This window comes from Montipora capricornis, chromosome 3 (assembly GCF_036669925.1).
Source record: "Montipora capricornis isolate CH-2021 chromosome 3, ASM3666992v2, whole genome shotgun sequence".
Classification (NCBI taxonomy): domain Eukaryota; kingdom Metazoa; phylum Cnidaria; class Anthozoa; order Scleractinia; family Acroporidae; genus Montipora; species Montipora capricornis.
This window is the reverse complement of record NC_090885.1, coordinates 71,866,107-71,878,606: the sequence shown is the minus strand read 5'-3', so window position 1 is coordinate 71,878,606 and position 12,500 is coordinate 71,866,107. Positions and strand designations below refer to the sequence as shown.

General features: G+C 40.8%; 1 protein-coding gene across 1 annotated transcript in view; it reads right to left on the bottom strand.

Annotated features, from left to right (window-relative positions):
• Positions 1-2,894: 2,894 nt before the first annotated feature.
• Positions 2,895-12,500, bottom strand: part of LOC138040780 (eukaryotic translation initiation factor 3 subunit A-like) — a 60,693-nt gene continuing 51,087 nt past the window's right edge. The window contains 12 exon segments of the mRNA XM_068886452.1: positions 2,895-3,853; positions 4,746-5,360; positions 5,461-5,550; positions 5,650-5,862; positions 6,382-6,594; positions 6,940-7,093; positions 7,702-7,824; positions 7,940-8,053; positions 8,231-8,335; positions 8,479-8,688; positions 9,921-10,058; positions 11,436-11,627. Coding sequence (XP_068742553.1) covers positions 3,762-3,853; positions 4,746-5,360; positions 5,461-5,550; positions 5,650-5,862; positions 6,382-6,594; positions 6,940-7,093; positions 7,702-7,824; positions 7,940-8,053; positions 8,231-8,335; positions 8,479-8,688; positions 9,921-10,058; positions 11,436-11,627 — 2,259 coding nt within the window. The 3' untranslated portion in view covers positions 2,895-3,761.

The window sequence follows — 12,500 nt, the reverse complement described above, 5'->3', positions numbered from 1 at the left end:
TTGTGGTGAAAAGAAGTTGTGAGGGAGCTTGAAAATTATCAGAAGCCAATGTTTTTCACTTCCCATTTATTTTCTTCAATCTTTCTGGGTTCAGTACTTTGCTAGTAACCACATGTCTTCTCAGGCTATTTACTCAAGACTTCTACCATGGCACTACAATGATAGACAATACCAAAACAATATCGTGCACTGTTAGAGCTACATATTACGCAAAGACAGATCTGTTTCATCGTACGAACGTGAGGACCTGTGAGCCAAAGGGCCTCTACTGGTATGACTTCTGGGTGACCCCTTAAATGATCTTAATGACCCCCCCAACTTGAAAAATTTGTCTGGAACAGTACACGTACCACAGGCAACCCAGTGTTCCCTCACGGAGGGTCTAGTTAGCATTTCAACTACACTGTACTCGACGTTTTTTTATTATTATGAAAAAGCATGAAAGCAAACTGTCCTTTTTTGTTTTTGGGGAAAGTTTTTCTGGATTTTTGTTTGGGTTCAAGAGCCCTTTGCAATTAAACGCGTCGGAGGAAAGGAAGTAAGGTAGTATGATACGTCATGTGTAGCTTACGCGATATAACTACTGTTATCCAGGATCTCCTGCCATTGTAGTTCAATAAACCATACTTACTAAATTCCCGCGAAATTTGAAGCGACAAGAGGAGATTTCTAATTTCCAATTTTCAGTCATTAAAGCCTTGTGCAATGATCTAATTTCCTTTCAGTGAATGATATTAATGAAATGACTAAAAATTTTATTTTTTTATAAATCTTCCTTTTTGCAGCGGAGTTATAGAGGTTTGAATTCGGCCAAAATCCCATACATTCACTGTAATTTAAGTCGCATTTGTCCCCCAAACAAGATGGCGTCAGGTAAGATAAGATAACATAACATAACATAACACAACATAACTGTTACTGGGAATTGAAAATTTTTTTTCAAATAGTTTCTTTTGTTTCATCAAATTAGCATTTATTTTAGTCACGTCATGTGAACACGCTCTATAGCCGTAAAGAAGAAACTTTGGCTATTAAGTTTTGTTTGCCATCGGTAAACAGGTCTCCGTTGCTTTCCAGATTTTTACTTCAATCCACGACACTGCCCCTTCAAGTCACCACGCATTCGACGTTCCAGTAAAGTCGTTAATCTGAGACGCTGTAACCTTTGACGATAAGGGAGTAGGCCTATGCCCTCAATTATCCTCGTAAACTGTCTTTGGCAGTCTTCAATTTCCATTATAATATCCCAGTTTCCGTGTCTTGCGGTTGCCACACCTGCACTGCGTATTCCAAATGGGGTCTGACAAAAGCTTTGTAAAATTGTATAAGCACTTCTGGCTTCCTAGATACAACATTCCTAATGATCCATGACGTCATTTGTTTTGCTTTTCCAATCATTCCTTCCAACAAAGGGTATCACCAGCTGAAACAACCACTCCCAGATCTCTTTCCTTTTCAAGCACTTGCTAGGGTGTATGGCCCATCCTGTAGTTATTCTTAGCGTTGTCTTTACCAATATGCAACACGCTGCACTTTGATTCATTAACCTTCATTTGCCACAGGTCAGCAGAATGGTATAAGCAGTGTAAGTCCGACTGAATGGTTGCAGGTGATCGTGCGTTTCCTATTAACTATGAGTCGTCAGCAAATAGCGTGGTTGTATTCGTTGTGATAGCAGCCATATCGTTAACAAACAAAAGTAACAACAGGGGCCCTAAAACGGAACCTTGAGGCACTCCAGATAGTACGGGTTCCCATTGTGGATAATTCGTCGCCTTCATGGACTGCCATTGTCTTGCCAGTAATGAAATTTCGAATGTTGTTACATTGGCCGGTTATTCCATATGCTTTTAACTTCAACAGGAGTCGCTGATGTGGAACTTTATGGAACGCTTTCTCAAAGTCCAAGTAGACAAGGTCTGCTACAACCCCATCCTCTGGTATTAGAGAGACACGACTTGCCGTGGACAAAGCCGTGTTGGTGCGGGCTGAGATTGTCACGCACGTGGGTGAAGAGATGTCTGTAAGGTAATTTCTCAAATAGTTTACATAAAGTGCATGTAAGAGAAATAGGTGTATAATTGCAAGCATTATTGAGTAGACCCGTCAGAAACCGTGAAAAGGTATATACATGTACCTTTTTTTGTAGCGTGAGCGTAGTGAGTGATGTCTCGCTTGGTTGTTCTAGCTCTAACGAATTTTTCAAACGCTTTGTAACCAACGATGATGTTTGTAACATCGAAGCAAGTTTTAAAACTTCAGCTTCAAGCGTACGTGAGGACAAATTATAACTCCATTTAACCACACGTTAAATGAAGATTATCGCCGAGAGAAACGAGAAAGAACAACACACTAAACCTCCCGCTAAGTTTCTCGCCAGAGAGTAGGTGGGTAAGCCATTCCTGTCTGACATCGATTTGAGACTGAGTCGAGCGAAAATGAATGGACGTTGAAAAGATGAGTTGAACTTTAAATTAAAGGTTCAGTGCCACGCACCACTTAAAAACGAAATGCTCGTTTATAGGCCACTTACGATATAAAAATATAAAATTCAGCTTGAAAGAGAGGTTTAGATGACAAAAACAAAGGAAAGAGGATATGCTATTGTTTTTGTCCTCTTTGCCTCACTATCAAGGTGAATATTGATATTTCGAAAATGGCCTATGAGCCACTATCAACAATACCATAATACTCTTTGTTAGCTCTCCAAAATTTTGCATAAGCATTGTTTCCAGTTTCTCTTGGGACTTACAATGGTCTCAAGAGAAAATAGATGCAAAATTTATGCTTATGCAAAATTTTGGAGGGCAAACAAAGAGTATTATGGTATTTTTTAAGTGGCCTATTATATCGCAGGGGTGATTAAGAGTTACAATAACACAAAAGTGCTGGGATAAGCTCTTTAAAGCCACCACGTTTAATTTGCTATCTTCCACCCTGACTATGCCAGTACTACTTCTTTGAATTGTAAGCTTTATTCTTAAACTTGCAACTATCGACTTGAGATGCTTAAAAAACCAAGCGTATCAATAATCTGAAGGAAAAATTAAGTCATAATTTTTTTCCTCTATCAGCGCAGAACAGAAACTTTAGGATATGAATGGTCGGATTAAAGGGGTAAGAGAGACGAAGGAACATAAGAGAGTCTGAAGATTAATCTTGCCTTATCCACTCACAATAACCAATAAAATCTAAATCAGCGTGAAAACACATTAAGAGATTTTAACCAACCTTGCTTTACTGGTCCGGGTTGCTTGAAGCAAGGTAAGCGCTAACTAGCTTTAAATACCATCGAAGCCTATAGGTTTTAATACTCTTTAACCAACGGTTAGCGCTAACCAGTCTTCGAGCAACCGGCGCTTGATCTATTTCAGTTTTTATCCACACCCATCACTCAAGAAAACTGAACCTAGGGCGTCTTTCGTTCCATGCCCACCCTTTGGAGGTATCTGGTCTAAACTTTGCACAAGCACAAGAAAGTCAACTTGGGAAAAATCGTGAGTGTTGTGAGTTCACGGTGCCAGTTATAATAATGTGAAAGTTCAAGTTTGCCGCAAATTTATAGAGAAGAAACTTTTTCACATTTTTTCGTATCTTTCTTAACGAATTTTGATGCATTGATGTACCGGTATATCTTTCCGCCAGGTAATCCACAACACTGTGGCTCATAGTGCAGATAAGGTAAAGTTTTCAATTCTAATTCTTTCCAGGGTGGTGTTCGGTGACCAATTTTGTTTACTGCCAGGGAAGTGTAAATTCATTCATTTATACTGAACTGTGGTCCAACCATCTGAATCAGACTGCTCCGCGGGTGGGCGTTCACGACCACGACGAGAAGCAGACCAAGACTTTCCTACAACAATAAGAGACGATTGAAAGCTACTATCTACTATTGTCACTTGATGTTACTCTAGGGAACAGTTTCTTTCAAAGAAGGGTTACGTTTTTGCAAACGTGGGCCGTGTGGCACAAATATTTCAACAGACTTAACTATTAGAGGATATTGTAAAGTGCTAGTTTTCTACCCTATATTACACCATGTGAGCGTTAGCCCTGCTAATTGAAATGGGCCCACACAAGGACAGAGAAAACTCTGAACAGGGCAGCTCAGTCGGTAGAGCAGCGGTGATCTAACCCGAAGGTCCTGGGTTCAATTTCCATCCTGTTCAGACTTTTTTCTCTGTCCTTGTGTGGACCCACTTCCATTAGTAGGGCTAACACTCAAATGGTTTATATGGGTAGAAAACTAGCACTTCACATTACACTCTTATAGTTAAGTTTCTTTCAAATGTCGTCTTGTGCACGTGCATATGACGGATAACATTGCTCTGCAATGGGAAAACAAAACGTACAAGCTAAGAAGGTCTATTGAACTGGATATGAAATAGTTACGAGAAAATGACGGCGGACAGAGCATAAATCAGAGTAAACAGCAAAACAACGATACCAACGTACTGAACAAGATATTGTAATAAGAAAACACTGAAGTACTGTGAACCTTAAAGGAAATCAGTTAAAATCCTTTGAACAAATTTGTACGCTACCCGTAACCTCTTAATCACGGTTGAGATAGCCAGAGACTTATCACAAGATGCCGACATAACTGGAGTGACAGACTTTCCATCTTTCCACCACAGTTTCTTCAGAAACTACCCCTTTTTCCATCTTTATCAACTGATAACGAAATGATGATAACGACAAAAAAATAAAAAAGCAAGAAAAAAAAAATCGAGAAAGAGACCAACCTTCTGTGCGGGCAGGTGGCGGTTCCCGTCTCCACTGGTCACGACCCGGTTCATCTCCTCTTCTCCATCCATCTCGATCACCTCCGCGATCATCTGGGCGCTCGCTCCTCCAGCCAGACCGGTCACCGTCACGGTCATCGCGATAACGACCGTCTCTGTCACGCTCTCCTCTGAAGCGGTCAGCGTCACGGTCTCCACGGTAACGATCTTCGCGTTCCCGGTTTCCACGATCACCAACGCGCCACCCATCTCCCGAGGGACGCTCGCGTTCATCTCGATCACGCCTTCCCCAAGCGCCCGGCCTATCACGGTCATCACGCCATCCCCCACTAGGCCTGTCACGCTCGTCACGCCCACGATCATCGCGGCCGCGCCATGAACTTGGAGGAGGACGGTCACGCTCTTCACGGTCACGATCACGCCATCCACTCGGCGGGGGACGGTCATGGTCATCTCTCCTCCAACCACTTCCACGATCATCCATTCTACGATCTTCCATTCGTCCACGGTCATCCATTCTACGATCGTCCACCTTACGGTCATCGAAGCGTCCACGATCGTCCATTCTTCGGTCATCCAAGCGTCCACGGTCATCTAATCGGTCTCGGTCCATATCTTAACGGAACAAAAAGTACAAGACTTAAACCTTGAAACGGTGGTGGTATAAAAGAGTGCAAGTTGTCTTGTTGACTACTGAGATGCACTATAATCTTACCGCGTCTCGGTAGCCCATCTCTGTCACCAGACCTTCTCCAAGAGCTTCCCTCGTCACGATATCCATCTCGTTCTTCCCGTCTCCAAACTCCTGCGAAATGATGGAAACAAAAAGTTGTTATCCAAAAAAGTAATGAAGAGCACTTCATGAACCTAGATTCAGGGATTTTTATGGTCCTTAACACCTAACCTGGTGGCAAGTCCCGTGACCGATCATCTCGGCCACGGTCATCTCGCAAATCATCTCCACCAAGGCGCCATCCTCCACCAGAATCTCGGTCACGCGGCGGCCCATCATAGTACTGATCCCGCTCACGGGGCAGTTCATCTCGGCGCCATCCTGGTTGCTTATCACTATCATCACGTCTCACTGGAGGGCCTCCTTGGGGATCATCTCTCAATTCTGAAATAGCAGTGCGCCCAGATTAACCCTTTGAATCCAGGATTGTTCAGTGCGCAAATTCACCTCTCAGTTCCAATACACTGTCACGTAGACAAGTATTAGGAATGAAGATTATTATCAGCTTTATTCTCATGACCAGCCAACGAAGAAATCCAAGGAAGTAGTTGGAAGAATCAAATTTTGGATCATGGGACTCTAAGGGTTAATCAACAACACGTTGCAAACATCTTGATCATTAAAGGGCGACAGTCTACAATTCTCTAGGCTTGTGGGTATAAATCCCAACACCAAAAAACTGTATGTCAGTGCCGCGACTCGTCTTACAAACGCAAATGGCTAACGAAATATGCGCAAAGTATTCCTGAAAGGATTGACTGTTTACTTATTAAAGAACGGAGCCTACATAGTAATGTGATCTATAACCATGTGTTTAAACCGATACAAAAGAAACTGCTTGCCCAAAAATTCCTGTTTGGGACACCAACACGGCCGATATGACGTCATGTACACCCCTCTTACCTCTATCATCCCTGCGGGGCGGCCCCCACCTGTCTCTGTCTCTGTCACCGTCACGGTATCCCGGTCCTCCTCGATCCCTTTCCCTCTCCTCTATCTCCATTTCCCTCTCCTTCTTCTTCCGCTCAATTTCGTTCAGCTTCGCGATTTTCTCCTGATACTCGCGATCCTTCTCCTCTTTTTCCTTTCGCTTTGCTTCCTCTGCCTCTTCGCGCTCTGAGAAATTTTAAATGATTAAAACAAAATAAATGTTGTCTCCTCTGTAGACTAGACTCTACTAACTTAAAGTTCTTTTTAGCGCGAGGAATCTTTCAAAATTTTAAAAGTAATGTTAGCTGACTGGTTAATTACTACCACAAAACGTTGTCACTTAAAAACTTCGAAACTGAGGCTGAATTTGAGTGTTCAGGGCAATGACTACTTTTTGTAAGTTGATTTCAATGTTGGTGTTGCACAACATGTGTAATGTCAGTATAGCCAGCAATTGATGAAGAAAAAAACCAATTCTGAGGAACGCGATAAGTGTCCTCCATGAAACGGACATTTCAACATATTTCCCACCTCTCCTTTCTCTTTCCTCTTTTTCTTTTCTTTCCCTTTCTTCCTTTTCGATCCTTCGCTGCACCTTTCTCTCCAAAACGCGTTCTTTGCGACGCTCCTCCAAGCGCTTCTTACGAACTTCATCCAGACGCTTATGGAATTCCTTCATTTTTTCCTGAAATGAAAAGCGAAGCAGTAAGTTTCCGCTCCTTTCAACGTGTTTTTGCGAAAGGTTAAATTTTCATATTGGCTTGACGACTTTCTATAAACTTTTACTTCCAAGACTTTTCATAATAACAACCGCAGACAATTTTCAAAATTGAATAAGAAAAAAGTTCAAATTATTAAGTGCTGAAACACAATTTTCAAATTCCTTGAACATTTATGACCGTTCTCGTCACCAGAGCCTCGGATCGACCCAAGGCTCTGGGGAACTCTATGTAGGAGAACATGCGCCGTGGGATTCATATAGCCAAAAATTGGCTATTTGAACCTTACGGCGCCTGCTCACTCCTCGTGCTAACATAAATGCACCAATTAGAGACGCGTTTGATTGTTCTTCAGGAAAACCTATGACGAGACACATTGTTTCAGGGTTCCCCAGAGCTCTTCTCTCCCTCAGTCAAGAGAAGAGTCTGGGGTTGAGATTGCATTTATGACCTAAAATGGCATTCTGCAAGTTTCTAACCCTGGAAAGTAAATTTCTCAAATTTAATAACTTTTCATGTTTTTTTCGGGTTGTGCCCAAACTTATTTACGAAGGCGACTTTGCAGTGGTCTGACCTCATGAGCCGCCTGCCGAGCCTTGGCAAGATTTTCAATAAAAACATCTTTGTCTGGGAGCATGCGCTGAAGTCTTCCACTGGTCTCAACCAACTTCTTGTGCTCTGAAACGGCTTTGTTAATCTGTGATATGAGAACAGAACAAAAAAATACCAGGTATTAGAAATCTACGATAATCTGAGCATTTACACTCTTTCGATAAGTTTAAGAGTTAAATGCATGTATTAACATTTCTTACCCTCTCCTCTTCTTGTTCTTCCCAAAATTGTTTGTTCAACACAAGCTGATCCCCATACTGTTTCTTTAAGAGAGGAATCTCTTCCACACGCATGGCTCTCGCAAGGTAATCCATCTTGAAAAAAATTATTAACGAATTAAGATGATTTTAAAACATGTCTGCTGCTCTTGACATCATATAAACAACATGAAAGAAGCTCTACTACTAGACTTAAGGGAGGGTTCTTTAAATTGTCGTTTTGCATAACAAAGAACCATTGAGGTGATTTCATATTACACTAAGAATCCTCACTTTCTTCTCTTGTGTCTTAAGCCTTAACTGCAGTTCTCTTTTCTCTCTGTCAAGTTGTTCAACTTGTCTGGCTAAAATATCATCAGCATCCATGGCTTCGATTTCCTGTTTATAAATAAAATTACACATGAGACTTTGGTAATTCACTAAGGTATGCGTTTCTCACGCTGGGAACTTTTCATTCTTTTGCCTTAACAATTTTAATACATTTACAGTATTAAAATTAGTTAGCATCAAAAGCATGCTACCTCCTCGGTAAGGTCCTTCAAGGCTTTTGCACCCACAGAAGTCTTCTTAAGTGCAGCAATCTTGTCCATAGCTTGTTTCTTTTCTATCTCCTGAAGCTCTTGCCTGCGACGCATCACCTCTCTCTTCTGCCTCTCTTCATCGAGTCGCTTTTTCTCAGCTTGTAAACTCTCTTTTTGTTGCAACTGCAACATCTTCTGTTCTTCTTTTTCCTAAAATCACAAGTATAAAGACTATGACTATTTATGTTACTCACTTGTTACTCGGAATACCTGAAAGGTATCCAAGTCATATTCTCGGTAGAATTTAGTATCCTGTGAAGCAAATGGACAATAGAATTAGGAAGAGGTGATTTCACTGGTTAAGAGCAATGCACTAGACCCCTGTGAGCAATACATTTAGCCTCCCTCTGTGACAAAACAACTTTCTGCACCAATAACAAATAAAAACAGCCGTGGTGGTGTTGATGGAGAAGATTGGGTGCTGTGGGCGCTTCTGTGTGACACATTTAATTTCGTTTGCTGGTTCAGAAACTCAAAACCCACGTTCTACGTGATGGCAAATGACGAAAATACAATGCACCTAAAAAGTAAAAAAGCTGGATTCGGCCTTCTGGAAATGTAATGATTAAGATATTTACTCTAATCTAGCCTGTTGACAACACGATGAAATCGCCAGTACAGAACTTCCAGCAGCGGTATGTTCGAAATGGCCGAAATTTCTTAGTTCTTTCAGCTGTTCTTTGTCCGAGCATCATTCGCAGATGTCTTTTTTTTATGAATTGATAGCTTCACGATCTTCAGCTACCTAGGGCCGGAGGTCACCGGCCGCACTTTTTCGAGACTTTACAGCTGGATATCGGTTTTCACTTACCCACGTTAATCACAAGAATGGGTTTTCACATGTTTTCTGTGTTGCTACACTAGTGTTTCACCATCTCTTTCTTATGATGAAAACAAGGCTTTATTTTTGCTTGTCCAGAGGTTTATCTTAGATTCTAACCGATTTCATGCAACAAAATAAGTGTACAGTTGTTAATTATATTTGCCCTGTCGATGAGAGTTTCAGTTAACCCTAATTTGTACTAAAAGGGAATAAAACTGAAATAATTTGTAAGTAGACCAGTGTAAGTCTTTTTTCGAAAAACAGTGATACAAGAACATTCATAGTTACTTGATCTCTTCTTGGATAATAATACATCTATAAAAGGCAATTTGCCATCTGTTGGGATGGAATTCGTTAAGGTATTGAAAAAACACATCGTGAGACAAACGAGAAAACTTTATTATTAATCACAAATTAATCTCTATGCAGATCAAAGCTTTAATTAAGAGGAAAAAGAGATTTTTCTGCTGAAACAAACATGGAGCCTCTAATAAAAAAAAAAAAACAGAAGAATCATGGTGCATGTGATACAAACTAGCTACCAAACGTCTGTACTTACCCTTTTAACATGTAGAGACTCTAAGAACTCTTTGCGAGCCTCAATCACAGCTTTCCTTTCCAGCATTTGTTTGTGTTCCTTTTTAGAACTTCGCAAGTAGACCTGAACTACTCTCTGCTGTTCCTCTTGACATTTTTGCTAAAGAAAAGAAAGACCAAGGTTCAGGATTTTTAACATAGTGTAAATAGTTTAGTTTTAATTTTCCCTTGCTTTTGCTTCAAGAAAAACAAGTCCAAAGTCTAGAAGTGTAGCACAATAGACACTGCTGCTTAAGTGGGAAAAAATAAGACCGTTTTTGCTAATATTCTTTTAATGTCGAGCGTTTACAATGTTAACATCTCTCGAACGATATCCGTTCGGGCCGACTCTACACATTATATAGCAAGCTTACACATCATGCATACATTACTTTACATATATGGTGGTACACAGTCACGCCATTACAATTCCAGGCTCCGTGAACTTTCAACCAGTTTTCAAAGAATGACAGTTGTACTGCATTCAACTGTCTGTTCCCATGACAAAGATTCTTGGGCAATGGTCTCCACAGTTTTTGGGGGATACCAATAAAGAATTGTGTCAATGGATTTACACAGGAAAAGAGTGCTCACCTGTTGATATTGAAGTCCAATTGAATGTTTCATAAATATGAAAATACAGAAAATACAATTTTTAATTGTACATGAATGCTATAAGGCTACCTTAAAGAGACAGAAGGTTACGACTTGCAGTGTATCAGACTATGGGTGGTTACATCCTATCCTCAGTGCAATGGTAGTTGCTTGGATTGGATACACTTAACATTCTCATCATCACAAACAACAAGCTTTACAGTACTGCCCTATAGGAACAGGTACTCCCCTCCTCCCAATGTGGCCCACATTCGATTTCCATGCTCAGCGTCATATGTGGGTTGAGTTTGTTGGTTCTCTTCTCTGCTCCGACAGGTTTTTCTCTGGGTATTCCGGTTTTCCCCTCTCCTCAAGAACCAATATTTTATTTCAATTGATTTGATTCGAGTTATTTCGTTAGTGTCCCCAATTAGTGCTCTTGTGATAAATCCATGGACACTTAAATAAAGTTGCTATCATTACTTGAAAATGCTACATTTATACTCTGGTTACACAAACACACCAGATACTGTCAACAACCCTCAAAGTATATCACTGGTATTATCTTAAGATCCTGCAGTGAATTCAAGTTCTTCCTTTTTTCAAGCGCCTGTGTACCTTCTGAAACTACTGCTATCAAAGGAATATTTTCACAAGTAGGTTTTTTCCCAAAGGCAATATTTGTATTCTTCGTGTTGCAAGTGAACAAAATAATGGAACCACATCTTCCCGAAAAATTTAAGGTGCAAGATTACATTCCCAGCATTGCTCTTTCCAGTCCCATATTGAAAATACAACTATCAAGTTAGGTTTTGTGGCTGTGGTTGATGCCTTTATTCCATTATCATTAACAACCACACAGGACCTAATATAACACTTTCAGGTCTTTAATCAAGTTTACTACCTTAATTGCCTCAGGATGAATCTTATTGATGGCCTTGTGCAATGCTGATGACATCAATGTCAACTGATTTCTAAGCCGCTCTGAAGGCATTGACTGCAACAAACAGTGAAGAGACAAGACAGTAACACTTCTTGACTGATTATGTGACATGTATGTGTATTTAAACTGATGACACAAACTTGCTGTTTCAGACTATGGGTGGTCAAGTCTCATCTTCAATGCATGGTGGATGCTAGGACAAAGTGACAATGTTTGTCATCATTTACAGCAAGGAAAGAACATATCATCGTGACAAAAATCATAATCTGACAGGAGGCTTCTGAATGTTTTGAGATTAAGCAACTCATGGACCTATTCTTCAACTGTTGTTTTTCATAGTACTTACATGCATATCTCAACTATTTGGCATGATCATCGCAAATTTGTTTTCCCTGTCAGTAATAACTTTGCCTTTCAACTAACTTTAGATGTAAAACAAAAACATTCTGAGTTGAACATGCCTGCAAATAAGGCCCCTCTGTACTTCTTCTTTATGAGCTACATGAAGATCAAGTCCAAAACTTATTGCCTTGGTTTGTGGTCAACACGCACCTAGCAGGAAAAAAGACATTGGTAAAGATCGTGTAATAACAAAAACTTGAAACTAAACAAGGTTTCAAACTATAGGATAAGACTTCATCATAAGTGTCATAAGCTTTCAATTCCATCACACAAGTTCGTTCTTTTGTAACTTAATGCATCTGGGGAGCAGGGCTGGCGCAGTGGTGAGAACACTCGTCTCCCACCAATGCGGCCCAAGTTCTATTCCCGAACCCGACGCCATAAGTGTGTTGAGTTTGTGTTGGTACTCTACTCTGCTCTGAGGGGTTTTTCTCTGGGTCCTCAGTTTTCCCCTCTCAGCAAAAACAGCATACAGCTGATTCCAGCTGGCTGTAAGCTGTGCTCCAAGCTCACACATGGATCGTATAGCAGCTGCCTGAGGCGCCATAGTGTGCTTTCAGTTCAACCTTCTGGAGCTGTATCGTTGCTGCACTCTGCAACGGCAATGAACTGTGACAATTAATA